This window comes from Gymnodraco acuticeps, unplaced genomic scaffold (assembly GCF_902827175.1).
Source record: "Gymnodraco acuticeps unplaced genomic scaffold, fGymAcu1.1, whole genome shotgun sequence".
Lineage (NCBI taxonomy): Eukaryota > Metazoa > Chordata > Actinopteri > Perciformes > Bathydraconidae > Gymnodraco > Gymnodraco acuticeps.
This window is the reverse complement of record NW_022990238.1, coordinates 12,996,716-13,014,309: the sequence shown is the minus strand read 5'-3', so window position 1 is coordinate 13,014,309 and position 17,594 is coordinate 12,996,716. Positions and strand designations below refer to the sequence as shown.

Genomic DNA, 17,594 nt, shown 5'->3' with positions numbered 1-17,594 from the left:
TTTTCTCCCCCAGACAACATGGACATAAGAACATTTCAAAGAAGAGGAAAGTAAGTCTTCAGCTGGTAGCAGTTAATCAGTTAACAGTGATGGCGGCGGCGGCGTCTCACTTCTGGAGAGGAGTTTCGTCTTTATGTCATGATAGAGAGATACAAATACTGAATAGTTTAGATGAGAAAAGGCATCGAATTGCCAGGTTACTAGTATTTACCATGTAAACAAGGAACATGAATAACCCGATCTCTCTGTGCTCATGTAAACACCATATCCCCAATATGATCATAACCGGGATAATACTCATAAACGGCTTACTGATGTCCATGTAGAGACGCAGTCAGTGTGTTTTACTGGAGCCTCAGTTCGATGAGAGATTATTTTCTCAGTTCTTTAACTTCGGTACTCTCTCTCAAAATGGTAATGTGCATTATGTTTTAATTATACTTCTTATCATTCAGAAGCTTTTTGTGTGTGTTTATGTTTTACTGAGTGCTTATAGGCAATTTCCATCCCAGTATTCAGTTAACTGTTTATTTTCTGTGCACATTACATAGACTAGCTAATATTCTACCTACTGCTTGGGACTTTGAGTCTTCAAAATGTCCAATGTCACAGACTGGGACTTACTTTTAGAGTCAGTTGTATTTACATTCAGTATGACTTGTTATGATTCAATGTGAAAGAGTATACTGCTCAATAAATAATGATCTCTTCACCACTTCTCTTGACATCTAGGTGTTTGAGAGTGAGTCAGAGGCAGAATACAGGGACAGTGGAGAGAGATCCATTGCTGAGGTGAGTGATGAAAGGGAAATGACAGTTTAGAGTCAATTGTGATGTGGACTCTCATCCCAGAATTTTAAGGAAATCAGTGGGGATATTGAACAGGAAACATTTCAGTCAAGGGGCATCATATGACTAATATAGACGGAAGAGCAACATGTATTTGAACATTTAAGTCAATGATACCATTCCTAGGTGAACTTAACATCTGTATGGAGGAGTCAGATCAGTCTCAATATTAATAAATGCTCACAGAAGGATTCACAAATGTATTTTGCGATTTATATATAAATGACTCTCCACAACAATATCTCACAAATATTTATTGTTGTATATAAATGTACAAAAAAATGGGCATTTAAACTGCTTTTCTTGTTTTTTTGAGACTTCCGACGGAAATGACAAATGCATATTTTTTTAACAGGAAACTATGGAAATTATAACTAATTGTGGTTTTCTTTTACATTACTAAAAACAATAATTATTTATATGTCAGAAATATGCCTATATTTGTGAAACTTTTTTTATCTGTGGATTTTTTTACATTTATATACAACAATACAAAAAATGGTGTGCATTGACAAATATGTTTGTGGAGAGAGTCATTTATATATAAATCCCGAAATACATTTGTGAATCCTTGTGTGCATTTATTAATATTGAGACTGATCTGACTCCATACATCCTAGGATATGCTCACTTTCAAACTGTAACTCCACAATGCACCCTCAAATCATTGTAATTTATTTACACACAATGGCAAAAGAGTGTATCAGCTCAGAATACACTCTCTCTCATCTCTCTCTCTTCGTCATGCCTCGTCTCTCAATCTCTCTCTCTCTCTTACTCTCTCCTCTCTCAAGCTCTCTCGTCTCTCTCTCTCTCTCTCTCTCTCTCTCTCTCTCTCTCTCTCTCTCTCTCTCTCTCTCGCATGCATGCTCTCACACATGCACGCGCGCGCGCACACACACACACACACACACACACACACACACACACACACACACACACACAGGATTTCAACACCTCCTCCTGTACTCCTTGCAGCAGCAGAGCTGTTACCTAGTTACAGGCGAGAGGCTGTCTGTTATAATGTCGCTGCGGTGGCTTCAGTGTATCACTCGTGGAGAGAGGACGGAAACTGACCGACACCCCGGAGGACCGGACACTTTCACAGCTGATGATGAAGATAAAACCTGTCCCGACAGGGAATAAACCAACGGCAGCTGCTAATGAAATCTATACATCCTAATATCACACGACGAGAGCGGGCTTAAACAAGATCGCGGTTTGAAAAGTCTCCACATAAAGGTAAGTGTATAGGTCTACGTTAGGAAATGTCTAATCATGGATTATTTTTATACTGTATAGGCTATGACTGAGAAAGAGCCGTGTTATAGACTGATGTCACTGCAAATCTGTCTCCTCACTTCTGTATTAAACACCGTTTATGATACCATCCAAACACAAAAAACCTAAGGGTTAGGGTTTAGAAACTTTATTAGCTTATCTGTTAAACTGTAGCTTTTCCGTAGATTATTAGATTATATTATTTATTCATTCATTTTAATAAAATGTATGCCAAATAAACACAAAGACACACAATAGTTACACACAACACTTTACTTTGTTTCTTTGTGTTCATTTCGTGCTCTTTGGCGTCGTTGTATGTCTATTTTAATTGTTGTGTGTCTCCTTGCAGCTGTTTCTGTGTCTTTTTGGACGTGTCTCATTGCAGTTGTTTTATGTCGCTTAATGGCCATTTGGTATCTCATTTTGGTCATTTAGTTTATAGTCATTTTTCATTTCTTAGTTGCTATCTTGCATCTCTAAGGTCATTTTCTGTCTCTTTGTGGTCATGTGGGGACTTTTTAAGGATGTGTTGTGTTGTCATTTTTGCACTAGCTATATGTGCGTTTTTTATTGGCAAATGTTGTGTCCTTGCGTATAATTGTGTCTCTATGTGGTCATTTTAGAATTTTTTTGTGTAATTTTGGCATATCTCTGTGAGTTTTTTGCATTCATGCCAAAGTCCATTTTCCTCAACTGAAAAATGATATTCATTTTCATAATAGTGAGTAGTTACAATTCATTAAAAAAGTCTCCAAAAAGCTACGTCAACTTCATTTTCCTTTAACAAGCACCTGTTATGTTCTTTGGGGTTTGGCACACAGTCAGTGGCCTGCCTTTCTCAATAAAGCACATTTCCCTATGAGTACAATTTCCTTCAAAGTCAAACCATACTAAAACAATTGGAACCGCAATCTTATCTTTGTGTGTGTGTGTGTGTGTACTTTTAGATGACCTATTTGGCATTTATAAACAGCATATACAAATTCAGCCCAAATAAAAAAATGTGCTTGAAATATTTCGGACACTCTTTACCCCATACATTATGGAAAAAATAATTATAATGCATTCACAGCTTTAATAAATAGGTTTGAATCGTTGTACTTTATTTGCTACGAGGACTGTATCTTGTTCTGAGAATTGTATCATGATTGTTTATTTTTCAGTTTTATGTCAGTTTAGCTTGTGGAAAAAAACACATTATTTTCCTGGACATAAAAACAACTTCCCAACTGTGTTTATGAAAGTGCGTGCGTAATTACCATCTACCAAGATTTATTTCATTCAGCGAAGCAAAACAGCATCATGCTCCTCCATTTGAAACCACTTATGACAAAATGCTGCATTTTATTCATTTTTCCAGGAATAGAAGAGTTGAAACTAATTACGGCATGGAAGCAAAAGATTCAGATGTTATTCAATGTGCCATCCTGAAAACTGAAATTATAATGCATTCACACACACGTAATCGACACAAATTCAAAACAAACAGTCACACGCACACACACTCAGACACCAGGTGGTAAATTAATCGGCACCAATCCACAGCATAATTTCAGGCGAAATTGGCTTCTTGGAGATGAGAAAGGAGGAGCAATCTGCTGCCTCCTCAAAGACCAAAGCAGCATTTAGAAATAACAACATTTCAATATCTATCTACAAATTGATGGTTGGTGGTGTTACTTCCTCTCAAGCCCTTTTCAGACATAAATATGTAGTACCACTGGCTTCATGGAGCTGTAAAAGTGGTGGCGTCATGTGTCTTTTATGCAAGTTTCCCTTATTCAGTCAACAAAACACGTTTATGGTTAGCAGCTCCATTGCTTTAAAAGGTAGAGTGCATCACTGCTGGATCCTAAAAACTAATTGTGTTGTGAAAAACTTGGATTATCATAAATCGTGAGATCAAGGGAGGCAAACTAATCTACTTCTCCTCCCTCTCATCAGTTCCAGAAGAATAATTGTATAGCTATTTGCTTTCTGGGAGAGAGTTAGATGAGGAGATGTATGGTAAATAGCTTAGGAGAAGAGAATGGAAGCTTAAAAAAGGAGCAAGGTTTACGATATTTGTGATATGTATGTGAAGTCATTTGCCTCCATATTCATCCAATGGAATAGTTCTACGCATCTTATACTTACAAACAAAAACATATATCTTATTCAATATGTGTAGATAATTTACTTTTGCACCATTTCTCTACTCTTCTTTTCTGATTCATTCTTTGTTGTATAACAGATATATATTTTTATCATCCTTCAGAGAGAGAAGAAAATATAAAATAAAGCTAAACAAACAAGCTATTCAAACAGCTCTGCGGACGTCCTTATCCATGACCCTGAGCGGCCTCCTCACTGCGGAGAACTGAATCAGTTCAGTATGAGTGGCCCTATGAAGCAAGAGAGAACATTTTGTACAATGGATTGAAAGTGGTTCTAAACTTTGACTGTCACACTCAAAGCGTCATGAATATAAAACTGTGATATTTATTGATACATTTTATACATGTTCCCCTTTTTATAATCAGCTTGAGTTTCTTCAAGCCAGATTAGGTGTATTGGTAAAACGATGCTTCACTTTAGAGCTGAAACATAAAACAATTACTTGTCAACTTTTAAGTTAGTTAATTGTCTAATTCAGGATTTTTAAATGTGGATTTTAGTTGCTCTCTACCCCTCTATTAGAGTAAACTGAATGTCTTTGAATTCACGACAAAACAAGAAAATGAAGGCTATCAGCTTGGGTTTTGGGAAACATATTTGTTAACGACTAATGAGTAATCCGGAAAGTAACTGAAGGATTAATCGAAAAGGAAAACATTTGTTGGATACAGCCCTAGTGTGCTCAACATTTGAGGTTGCTTTTTTTCAACATATTTATCATCCAGGAGTCTTTTGTTTTTTTCCACCTGATGAACATAAGTCCAATGTTCACTCCCTTTTAGCTCTGTTTTTGGTCACCTTTTGGAATTATCTCTCTCTTTAGCTGCAAAATAATCCACCAGCTTGTCTCTAAGCGTGTCTGCTGTTGGGTGATGACCCAGCGAGAGGGTCGTTATTGACTTATTCTCCAAAAGATAAACAATAGCAGGCATAATGAGAGTGTTGAATTCATTGTCACCTTCTCGTCAATGTGTCCTGGAAGATTTTCAATGTCCCAGACTATCAAGCCTTTTAAAATAAATACACTTTAAATTGGGTAACACTTTATGGTAAGGGTACATGAATCATCATGAATTCATGCATGACTTAATGCATGAAAAAGCATGAATTCATTCATGTAGTACTCATGAACTATCAGTAATGTATAAGGATTAATAGTATCTCATGCATGACTTAATGCAGGAACAATACCTTAATTAATGCATCAACTAAGGTATCTCAATCATCATGACTTCAATCCACGTCCTCCCTAAAGTAGGCCTCCTATTCTTGTGTCTTTGCCAAAACAAATTACTGCTTTCTTATGTGACATGATGAAAACGTGAAAATGTGATCTTGTTGGCTTTGGATTATAAATTAAAGTTTGTTAATATTATGAATGAGTTATCTTTAATGGTTTGTGAGCTTTAAGATAATACTGTATGATACATAAAAAAAGTCCTAACTATATCATTGATAATTGAAAATAAGTCAAAAATGATGATCTCATTTGCATTTGTAATATTGCCAAATCCATGATGCCTAAATAGACATAAGGGCTGACTTTATTTGAGGGATCACAAAGATGATTGATGCATGAGCACCAAATGGTTAATAAAGGTGATTTCACATACGCCATTAGTCATATGTTAGTTATCAGTGTAAACGACGGAACAGGTCACCACTTTATTTGAAGGGGCACAAATGTGATGAAGTATGCTTAGTTCATCAGATCTATATGAAGAAGACATGAACATCATTAATAACTCAGAAGTCATGATGATTGAGATACCTTAGTTGATGCATTAATTAAGGTATTGTTCCTGCATTAAGTCATGCATGAGATACTATTAAACATTATACATTACTGATAGTTCATGAGTACTACATGAATGAATTCTTGCTTTTTCATGCATTAAGTTATGCATGAATTCATGATGATTCATGTACCCTTACCGTAAAGTGTTACCTTAAATTGTACTTAGGGGGATTAATACCCAGCAGACATTATGACAGAAGAGGTTTACATTTGGTGGGCCAACAGTAGCCTCCTGGATAATGTCCAGTAAATACCAGCTAATGGAAACACTGTCATTGTATTGGCTTGGGGTCCTGGGATTCGCGTGCGTTTTTTTTGTTTTGGTGGAACAACATAAACTAATTTTCATTTCATTTTGCTCTATAAAAGTGAAAGGAGCTGCAGATTCAGGTGATGATTCTCTGTGGTTTCGTAAACAAGTGTATGGCATGCCAATACAATCCTGAAGTTGAGTACAAGTACCTCTAACCAGGTTGGTTTGTACCTGGATGCATCTGTGGATCTGTGGTTTGTCAGGATGATAAAGCTCCTCTCTGAAATACTCTGAACCTTTCAAGTGCTCCGGCTGCAGAGACTCTGACCTTTGTGATGGATGCTCAGCTCGCCGCTGCAGCAGTGTTGGCATTTCCGCTCAAACCTGTGTGAGATACAAATGCTCCCTCAACTGAAGCTCATTATGCTGCCTTGATGAGGGATGTTATATTATGTAGATGTATTTAGTTTGTTATCTACTTAATTGTTTGCCGACAGAGGGCCATTTATATCAACACAGCTATAAAACCCTTTAACTAATGTTAAGCATTTATAAGCACTAAGTAAACATTTAATCCATGGCTTATAACTCACTATATTGTACAATTTCACCAGACCTCGTTATGTTGTAGGGAAAACATTTTGTAACAACTGGCAAACCTTTATATTTTGCATATGTTGCTAGAAACATACTTGTGTTTTTATTTAAGTCAGTTTATAGTGCACAATTGGCTGTAACTGTAATTGTGTGCAATGTTTCATAAAACAAAAACAAACAGAAACAAATTCCTTAGTATTTCTAGATATTAAAATAATCAGTGGAGGCTTATTTATAACAACGTTTTATATATTTTGAAACTATTTCAATGATTATTGTCATTTTATTGAATAATTATTTTCACATGCAAATGTAAATACTCAAATACACATATAAAAATGCTCACTGTCAGTTGCTAATGGTTCAAACAGTAAAACATTCTGTTGTTTGTATAATTGTTCAACAAAGATTAGAAGTTGCTGTGAAGAAATGAACTTCACGTTTATAGTACTTATTGTTTGTGTGTGGGTAACTTCAGAGAAACATTTCTGAGATAAGCTTTCACCTTCAGCAGCTCCGATAGCTGCATGTTTGTTTTACGGCACTTCTGGTAAAAATACAAATAATAATTTGTTTAAGAAGTCCTAGATTGCTTAAATCAACTGTGACATCCGCTGTGAAAAGATTTAGAAAATAAAAAATTGTAATAATGCTTACCCAGTGCTGAATAATAGCATATCCTGTTGTACAGAAAATCTAACCAGTGACTGCCAGTTGAATTATTTTAAGCAGCAACAGAAATTATTGAGTTATTATTAGCAATAATTTCACCCAGCTCTGATTGGGTGCAAAGAGAGTGAACGACAAAATGTCAAACTTAAAGCAGTCAGTGATACAAAGTATAGTATCCAGAGGAAATCAGTGGTTATACAAGTTGGGAAAAAGTGTGTCACAAGTAACAGCATGACCTCAAGAGAAGTGTCCTCGATACTGATCACACTGTAGAGTGTAAACCAATAACAACGCAGTGAACATCAGAAGATTCAAATAGATCACATTTCATTTTAGCCCTGTCCTCTTTGATCAAATGTCAAAAAGTTGTCTTCCTTTAACAGGGGACAGCAGCAGCTTCTTGCTTTTAAAGTCAAAGCAGAAAGATATTGATCAGTCTGATTGTTTGCATTCAGATATTTTGGCTTTGTCGGTCACCTGACCTGCACTGATTGTTCTCACCTGACCTGCACTGATTGTTCTCACCTGACCTGCACTGATTGTTCTCCCCTGACCTGCACTGATTGTTCTCCCCTCGTGTCATTCAATGGAAATGAAGACAGACGAGTATGCCACCCAGGCTCAGGTTCAGAACCTCAATTTACAAAGTGAATAGATTTCCTCCCTCAGAGACAGTTGAAAGGCCTGAAGTAGATTAATGAGGACACTTTAAATAAAATACAATGCAGATTTCAGACTTCAGGGTGTTTGAGATGAGAGAATTGATTTCTCTGCAGCATTACAGCCAATGTTATAGCTGCTCTTTGCTGAGGGTTTGGCTCAAAAGAGATGTATTATCTGCGCCAGTCGCATGCTGTAGTTGTTTTGGAACCATCTCGTACCCTGATCAAATCCAGCTGTGATTTAATGCACTACTATTTGCATGCTACTTGTTTTTTGTATCATTCTCTGTCTTTTCCATTGCATAAATTAGCATTCACCCCGAAAGATACAGTTAACAGTATCAGATCACTGTAACTGGTAGCTTACTAATATTCCAGACTAACCGAATCAAAATCAGGCCAAGAACGTGTGGTGGCAAAATAAATAAACACATACAAAAATAATAACGGAAACTAAATATAAAGAAATAATTTGCCTCTATCTGAGCTGTTATCTAGTTTTTATTCTATCATTTAGTATCCGTTTATGCCCATCTGTCTTTCAAACATTTTCACTTGAGAAGAGAAAATGTTGTGTCTTTGTTTCCGTTTGATTTACGACAATGATCTCTGGGTTTTTTTCTTCCGCTGGTTTCCATGGTGATCCAGATTTTCAAATGTAATGTTATCACTACAGGAATGGGAAGATATTGAGAAAATGATTAATGTGACAGTGTGGTAAAATCAAAGAAACCACTCTGGTCCCAGAAAAAGACACACAGCACATTTGTTGATTTGCCTATAGGTTGTTTTTTTTGGTTTGTTTTTCATGTGTGTTTTAAATTGAGCTCCAGGAATATTATTTATAATATGATTATAGACTCTACCGCTGTCACCACCGAAGTGACAATAACGCTCCAGGCGCTTTGTTTGATGAACTCAATGAGCACACGGCCTATGTGTGTTTTTCTCGCTGTTGATTTTCTCACAGCAACATTAAACATTTGGGGGAAGAAAAAAAAGAGATGGTCGTATATTTATTCTGAAATGGTGCTCGTGCTGCTTTTATTGTCATGATATTCAGTTGTCTATGGCTGTGTAGTTAATGAAGAGTGAAATGGACTGTCCTCTATATGCCTCTATATTTTGCAACATTAGTTTATACTTATACTGTAGATGTATAAAACAGTGTTATGCTACCTTTCATGGTTATTTTTCGACATAAGATATTAAAGAGATAGTTTGTATTTGTTTAGATGGGGGTTGTAAGAAGTACTTATCAAAAGTCAGTGTAATACCTACATTAGACAGACATCAACCCAGTTAGCAAAAACCAACAGGAGTACCAGTAGGAGGTAAAGCAATGTAGTGCTATGTGGGGCAGCAGCAAAACACATTTTAACTACTTAAAATGTTATCAGTTTAAGTTTGTGCTATATTGAGAATATTTACAATACTTTTCCTTGCTCTCAGATTTTCTGTAACTGTAGCCGTTATCTATGATATCTCCTGAAAGGCATCAGACTCCAAAGAGAAAATCAGTAATGTCACCTTAATTTGTGTTATTGTGTGACTTTGGTGAATCAGAATGAACATTTAAACACTGAAGTCTCACAACAACACAAACTGATCAGCACATGAAACTTTGGAAAGCGACATGTTGCCACAGTGTTTGAGTGTGTAAAATACAGCTTAATGCGTTTCTATCAGCTGCTATTGCTAACAATGGCTACAGCTAACCTGGCTAGAACTTGGTTTTCAGACTTGTTTTACTGCTTTAAAGCTCACATGTCTGACTTCTATTCCAAAAGAAGCCATTAACCTTTCACTACCAAGTTATAAGTCAAAGGTATTGCTGATTGGTATCAACATTTGATCTGTTAATAAGAGTGAGACATTTTATCAAGCATTGTTTTAATGTAAGCTAGGCTAACTTAGCTCATGGTAACGTTTCGCGGAATTAACGTTATAACAAAATATTATTACCTTGACTGCTAACAGCTAATTGCATCCTCATCAGGTGTAAAGCTACATAATACAACACATAACCAAGGAGTGCTTGTCTTCACTCCTAAATCCCCTTTTATAATATCTCAAGACAAATTGGCAAGCCAGCTACAATACTATCTGAATACAAAGTGAATCCCAAATCAACACATCAAACAGTCATTTTAACAGCGTCCTTAAAACAAAAACAAACCCTGAAAAATCACACAATCAGCCAACATATTGTTATTCAAAGCTTGTTGCACCAAAGTGTCACTTCATGCCTTTCACGGTTTCTATTTATTTCAAACTGATAGGTGTGTTGCTCTCTAGTGTGTCTGATTATAATTGCCTGTTTATATGAAACTGAGAATATTTAAGACTTTTTATATAAATATAAATAAATATAGGCCTATTATCTATTCAGAAAATAAAACACAGCTCTAACTGTAGCCTATATATTAAGTTAAGACAACCTTTCAAATTGAAAGTCATCGTTTGCAATATAAATGTTGTGCACCGTCAAAAGTGCTAGTCAATCATGTTTCATGTTTATTTTGTATTGTTTTTCACTTCCTGTTTTGTTTTTGTCACGTCTCATTTCAGGTCCCTTGACTCCCTTTCCTCATGTGTTCTCCCGCCCTCATCAGTATCAGCCCCGCCCCTGATTGTGTTCACCTGTGTCTTGTTGTTGAGTGTTTAAATTCCCCAGTCTCCCAGCGTTCAGTGTCAGTTCGTCTTGTCCTGTCCCCATGACAGAGCTATGCTCTTCAGCTCGTTTTGATTCAAAGCCTATGTTGGCTCCTGAAACTTATTATAAGTTTAGTTCCTCACGTTGTGAGTGATTTTCTGTTTTGCCTTGCTCAAACCTTTTTTGTCATCTCTTAAGAGTGATCTTCTTTTGTTACCTTTTTTGTGCAAATAAAGTATCTTAATTGTACTTTACCTTTGGCTCCCGGGTCGTGCATTTGAGTCCTTATCCTTGTGTAACCAAGTTCATAACAATAAATGCAAAATTATGAGATTATCTTCATGTTTTTTGTTCATTTATTCTGGTTAATTTGAGAGGCACTTTTATCAGATGCTTATTTCTCACACCGTCTGTTAGTTGTATTGTTAATACAATAATTATTAAGACAAAATAGGCCTCTTTCACCACAGAATTAAATTACAGTAAATTGTCAGAAAGGTAAAATTACTGTTTTATTTGTCTAAGAACACATTAGTGATGCCCATCATTTCTACTTAAATGGAGTTGATTTACTGCCATCTTTTTCCACATTTGTACACAGCACCGCACACAGTGAAATGAAGACTCTGCAAGTTAACCATCCTATTTGGGCAGCTTTTATATGTAAAAACGCCTGGGGAGCATTGTGGGTGTCTGTCACCTTGCACTTCGGGGCTCCTCAACGGTGCCCGGAAGTCAAAATGGCCCCTTTTAAAATTAATTTGTTCCCGGTTCCTAAGCCAAGTTCCTACTTTGGTTATTTTTCATTTATACTTTTGATGACATGTTATATTCGTATCGTCCTTGTGTGGTGTGAACTCTTACCTGTCCTATCCTGTGTTTCACTCTTATTGCTGTTCCACTATGACTGAATTTCCCAATCGGCCCATTAATAAAGGTTTAGCTATGTTATTGTACCTTGAAACTATTCCAGAAGCATGTTTCATCTGTAAAAGACTTGAGCCAACTCAAATCAAATTTCGCTTAATAATTCATCCGTGTTTCTGCACCCCCGCAGCACAGAGGAGAGTGCCGAGCTGTCTGCTCCTGACACTGATGTCAGTATTCTCATGCATTCTGGGTACACATGCCGGATGAGGGTGTTTTATCTTTTCTACACAGATAGCTGTCAGTTTTAAACAGTTTCAAGTCGATCAGAGTGACAGTGGGATGTAAAGGAAATAATTCCAGATAAAACTTTATAGCTGGCCATGGCCACCCTGCTAGCATGGCTAATATATTCATATTTTTTTTTATGAAAAAAGGCTAATTATTTTTGCAATTTTCTAAATTAAAATGACTGTGTGAATCTGCTGATGATTGTGCAAGCTTTTAAGAGGTCGTTTAGCAAACGTTATTCTCCCCTGTGTGTTCTCAGTTCATATTACCAGAGTGCTGCTGGGTTGATCATGAGATGTCAATTATCAGCCTCGCCCACGTGTGGGAACACGCACTGTGTAATTCACCTGCCGTATCAAAAGGAACAAATATAGCTGCTGTTGTTAAATCAATCTACCAACAAACATCCATCTTCACCCGATTTAAATTGTTTCCTTTCAGGCTCATCATTTCCTATCCACCTGTTTCCACTCAGTGTCTTTTTGTCCTTCGAGTGTTATCTTTGTCTCGTTCCTGTGTTTGTCATTACAGTATTTTATGATGTTTATTCCTCAGTTCTTTCAGCAGAGCTTCAATAAATCAGGGCAAACAGCGCATGTGTATGCAAACATTTCCTCTCATTTCAACATCCCTACCCCCATGAGCACTATTACATCATGTTGGCGAATTACTTCGTCACCACTATCATACATTTAAAATAGAAAGGGAAAAACTGGAAAATAAAAGTAATTTTTCGCTTTTTGATCACTTTTTGCAATCTGTTTAGTGTCTGTTGCAGTTTTGCAAATTGTTTTTATTTAAATGTGTTGTGAGGTTTTCTGCATATCATATTTAAATAATAAAACTTTCAAGTGATGCAATAAGTCTTGAATAAAACAGAACTTAATAACAACTTAAGTACAATCACATGATTTTTTTCCAATTATTTTAAAATAATGTTGTTGGTAGCAGTACTTGCAACTTCAGCCTTTAGGTTTATGTTTGACATTTTATTGATAAATTATACAATTAAGGATCTCTACCACATGCATTAAAAGTTATTACTTAACACAATTTCTAAAAATTCATGTTGAAAATAAAAAAACAGATATCAAAACACTATGTAACACTAACAGTCAGTTTGTACAGAAAGTGCATGCAATTTGAACCAAAATGTCCCTTAAATCTATTTAATCATATCCGCAAAAACCAAACAAGTTGGAATGTGCAACATGACGTTTTTCTAATGAAAAGATATGTATTCTTGAAGTCAGCAGCACTTCGGCATTGTAAATATTAATAATAATAATAATGCCTTTTATTTATATAGCGCTTTTCACAACTCAAAGACGCTTTACAGTATGAGGGAGGGTAGACAAACAAGGACAGGCAAACAAGTAAGTATAGTAAAATAAAAAAATAAAAAGGCAGTCAAGAGGAAGTTAATTGAGAGGGGGGGGCTTATGGGTAGACAAAGTTGAAAAGATGTGTTTTGAGGCGGGACTGAAAGACTGTGAGGGACTCAGAGTCACGGAGATCTTGGGGGAGGGAATTCCAGAGCCTAGGAGCTGCCACTGAGAAGGCTCTGTCCCCAAAGCTGCAGAGTGTGGATGTGGGAATGGATAGCAGTCCGGCTGCGGTGGATCTGAGGGACCGTGGGGGTTGATAAGGAGTGAGAAGGTTTGTGAGATAAGGGGGGGCCAGATGGTGGAGTGCTTTGTAGGTAAGGACCAGAATTTTGTAGTTGATGCGATGGGAGACAGGAAGCCAGTGGAGGTCTTTGAGGACTGGGGTGATGTGATGCCATGATTTGGTATGCGTGAGGAGATGTGCAGCTGCATTTTGAACCCGTTGGAGTCTGTTGAGGGATGTAGTGCTGATGCCGTAAAGAAGTGAGTTGCAGTAGTCAAGGCGGGAGGAAATGAAGGCATGGATTAGTCGTTCGGCTGCGGGGCGGGTGAGAGAGGGTAGGATTTTTGTAATATTGCGGAGGTGGAAAAATGAGGTTTTGACTGTTTGGCGGATGTGAGGTTCGAGGGAGAGGTCAAAGATTACGCCAAGGTTGCGTGCCTGATTGGAGGGGGAAACAATGGTGCCATCGATGGTGAGTGTTATGTTAGTGACCTTGCTGAGGGTGGATTTGGAGCCGATTAGGAGGAGTTCTGTTTTGTTGCTGTTCAGTTTGAGGAGGTTATGTTGCATCCAAGTTTTAATAGCTGTCAGACAGGAATCAATGTGGGTAAGGGGTGGGTTATGGAGGGATTTGGTGCTGAGGTAGTATTGTGTGCAGGAACATCTCATCTTGTCCTTCGAAGGCAAAGATGTGTTTTCATTGCAGCCTTTTCAGAGATCCACCATGTATAGAAGTGTAGAAGACTTTACAGCAGCTAATTGATTTTCTCCCTCCAACAGAGCAGATGGGCGGGAGCTGAGACGTCAGGAGGATAATATCGGCTGAGAGATCCACGGGTGTCGCCTCACTTTCCAGGGATGGAGATGACGGATGAGACGTGGGAAAACGGCAGCCTTGCCAGCCCCTCGCCGGGACTCCCCCTGTTCCTGCTCATGTTCAACAACAGCGATCTGAATTTTACACTGTTCAACAACACCAACTCCACTGCTGCACCCATCTTCTCGGGCCCTAGCGTGGCCGGGGTCCTCATACCGCTCATATACATAATCGTGTGTGTCATCGGCCTGGGTGGAAACACTCTGGTGATTCACATTGTGCTGCACTACTCGAAAATACAGTCAGTGACCAACATCTACATCGTCAACTTAGCCATCGCCGACGAGCTCTTTATGCTTGGTTTGCCTTTCCTGGCGGTGCAGAACACGTTGCATTCGTGGCCATTTGGCTCCTTCATGTGCCGCCTGGTGATGACCGTCGACTCCATCAACCAGTTCACGAGCATATTCTGCCTGACAGTGATGAGCATTGACCGATACCTCGCCGTAGTGCACCCCATTCGCTCATCAAAGTGGCGCCGACCTCGAGTGGCCAAAATGGTGAATGGCACCGTGTGGGCTCTTTCATTTCTCGTCGTTATGCCTGTGGTGATCTTTGCCAATATTCAGAAGGGGGGTGGTACGTGTAACATCGACTGGCCCGAACCGGCGAACATATGGAGCGCGGCTTTCATCATTTACACCTTTACAATCGGATTCTTCTGCCCTCTTCTTATCATCTGCCTGTGCTACTTGCTCATCGTCTTTAAAATCCGGAGCTCTGGAAAAAAAGTCCTTGCCACCTCCACCAAACGGAGGAAGTCTGAGAGAAAGGTGACGCGCATGGTTGTTATTGTCGTCGCCGTTTTTGTGTTCTGTTGGCTGCCCTTCTACGGCCTTAACATCATCAACCTGCTCGTGTCCCTGCCCCCTGAGTACCATGGGCTTTACTATTTTGTCGTTGTGCTTGGCTACGCCAACAGCTGTGCCAACCCTATTGTCTATGGCTTTCTATCAGACAACTTCAAGAGGGGTTTCAGGAAATCCCTGTGCCGCTCCACGAGAAAAGTGGAGAACCACGAGCCAATGGAGCCTCAGCCGGAGCAGAAGGAGGGCAGGGCGTGGCTCAAGCCCAGGGAGAGCCTGAGAAGGGGTCTCAGACAAGTGGAGTACGAAGAAGTGGAAGACATTTCGGAAATGACTGAGATCTACAGAATCGGCCAAAACGGCAACAGCAGCATTCCGCCTGAGAGCACACAGCCGCTGTTGTCCGATAAAGCAGCAACTCCGGGAGCAACGGATCTGTCAAGCCCGGACAAGAGGGGCAAATCTGGGGACGTGAAGGGAAAAGATTCTGCCAACGGCTCCACACTGACTGTACCGTTACTTCTCAACAGAAACCAAAATGGCAGCGTTAAACCTCTGCCAGAGGACGACTTGGAACAGAGCGCTTCACTGTAAATAAGCTACTTATAGTGTAAAATAAGGGCCGTATGTAACAGTATTAAGAGACAGTTTGTATAAAAGAATACGCATATATATATAAAGTAAACTTTAGAGACACTCAGATGCAGCTAAGTGTGTTTTGAATGAATGGACTCTAAGTTCCTTTAACATTAAGTTAAAGTTTTACCAAGATACAAAGTGTATCCCTGTATATATTGTGTACATATGCATGAATATGAATGTACAAAGTTGTGCCTTTATCACTTATACTACTACCAACTTTTTTCAAATGTAATTTGTTGGTGCCTGTACTTGTAGCCTTTTAATTCTATAATGTGACAAGATTCTGCTGAAACTTGACTGTTTTTAAGCTAATGTCAACCATGGCATGGCTAACACCTTTATTTACAATAGGAATCACATGCCTGCAATCCCATCTTTTACTAATTATGTGTATAGGAAACACAGGGTTATGGGGCACCTAAAAATTCCTAGCATTGTGTTTGTAATTTCAATGAAGCTTGTGTAGGTAGATGGATGTATAAAGCGTGGGTGAGGTTGTGGCAACTTGGCTGGTATGTTCAGTAACATTGGGCATATGACAGCAACAATTTATTTGTTGATTTTCCCAAATCACCAAACTCTCTTAAAAGGCCTGGATGTAACTGTTCATTTCAGCCCGATAAAGGAGATTTCCTATATCATTTTAGGCATAGAGTTTTTCTGACCAAATGTTTCCTTATTATGGAAATGAAAAATATAATTTAGTTATGAAATGTGTGGTATAAAAACATAATTTTCCAAGAGATGTGTTTACATGCCTTCACTTGATATAGAGTTCTCATTATGAACAGAAGCTTTTATGTTAATGACTGACATCCAGATGTTGATCCTGATGTATAGAAATCAATTGTAATTAAAGTGTTGTTGCTGAAATGTGGTGACTGTTGTAAAGGTTGTTGTGTATAATAATAGGTTGGCACTCATCTTGTAGCACATTAAAACCTTAGACAATACATGTTGTTGTTCTGATTGCAGATCAAGATGGACTGAAAAACATTTTTGCTTTAATTAATTATATTGATTTTTTTTTAAAAACACATAATTTCCTGCATACAATACAATATAATACAATACATACCTGTACTACAACATATAATATAACAGGTATTTCTAAAACAAATGATTTGTAATAGCCTGTACAACATTGTCAGAAATTAAAAGTTAATAATCATTTTCTTATCCTAAGAAACAAGGGTTATACTTAATTTGGCTGATAAACTATTTTAAGAATGTCCGTTATCACGTAAAACAAACAGTTCAGTTTACAGTTCATATTATTTTATCAGGACACATTAAGGAACTCCAGGCTACATTGGCTGGCTGCCTGACAAACACAAATCCTTTTTTTTTTTAAAGAAATAATTAACAAAGATGTCATTTTGAAAAATGGTGACAAATCAGTGGTGTGTGTGGGATTTTTTTTACTTGGGGGGACGCTATTTTAATTAGGGTCATCCCAAACAAATGCACACAAGTGCGCATGCGCGCAGTGCACTCACAAACGGGCAGACGGGTCCACAGAAACTACCGGCATGCTTTAGTCCTACTTTAGTTACTGCTAGCTGCAAAAGC

The 17,594-nt window shown here is 38.0% G+C and overlaps 1 protein-coding gene across 1 annotated transcript; it reads left to right on the top strand.

Annotated features, from left to right (window-relative positions):
- Nucleotides 1-1,803: 1,803 nt before the first annotated feature.
- On the top strand, nt 1,804-16,895 carry sstr3 (somatostatin receptor 3). The gene is made up of 2 exons (XM_034219448.1): nt 1,804-2,091; nt 14,478-16,895. The coding sequence occupies exon 2, from the start codon at nt 14,556-14,558 to the stop codon at nt 15,972-15,974; it is 1,419 nt and encodes a 472-aa protein (XP_034075339.1). The 5' UTR covers nt 1,804-2,091; nt 14,478-14,555; the 3' UTR covers nt 15,975-16,895.
- Nucleotides 16,896-17,594: the final 699 nt, after the last annotated feature.

Coding starts and splice junctions, on each gene's coding strand:
- sstr3 (XM_034219448.1), top strand. CDS start 14,556: ATGGAGATGACGGATGAGACGTGGGAAAACGGCAGCCTTGCCAGCCCC.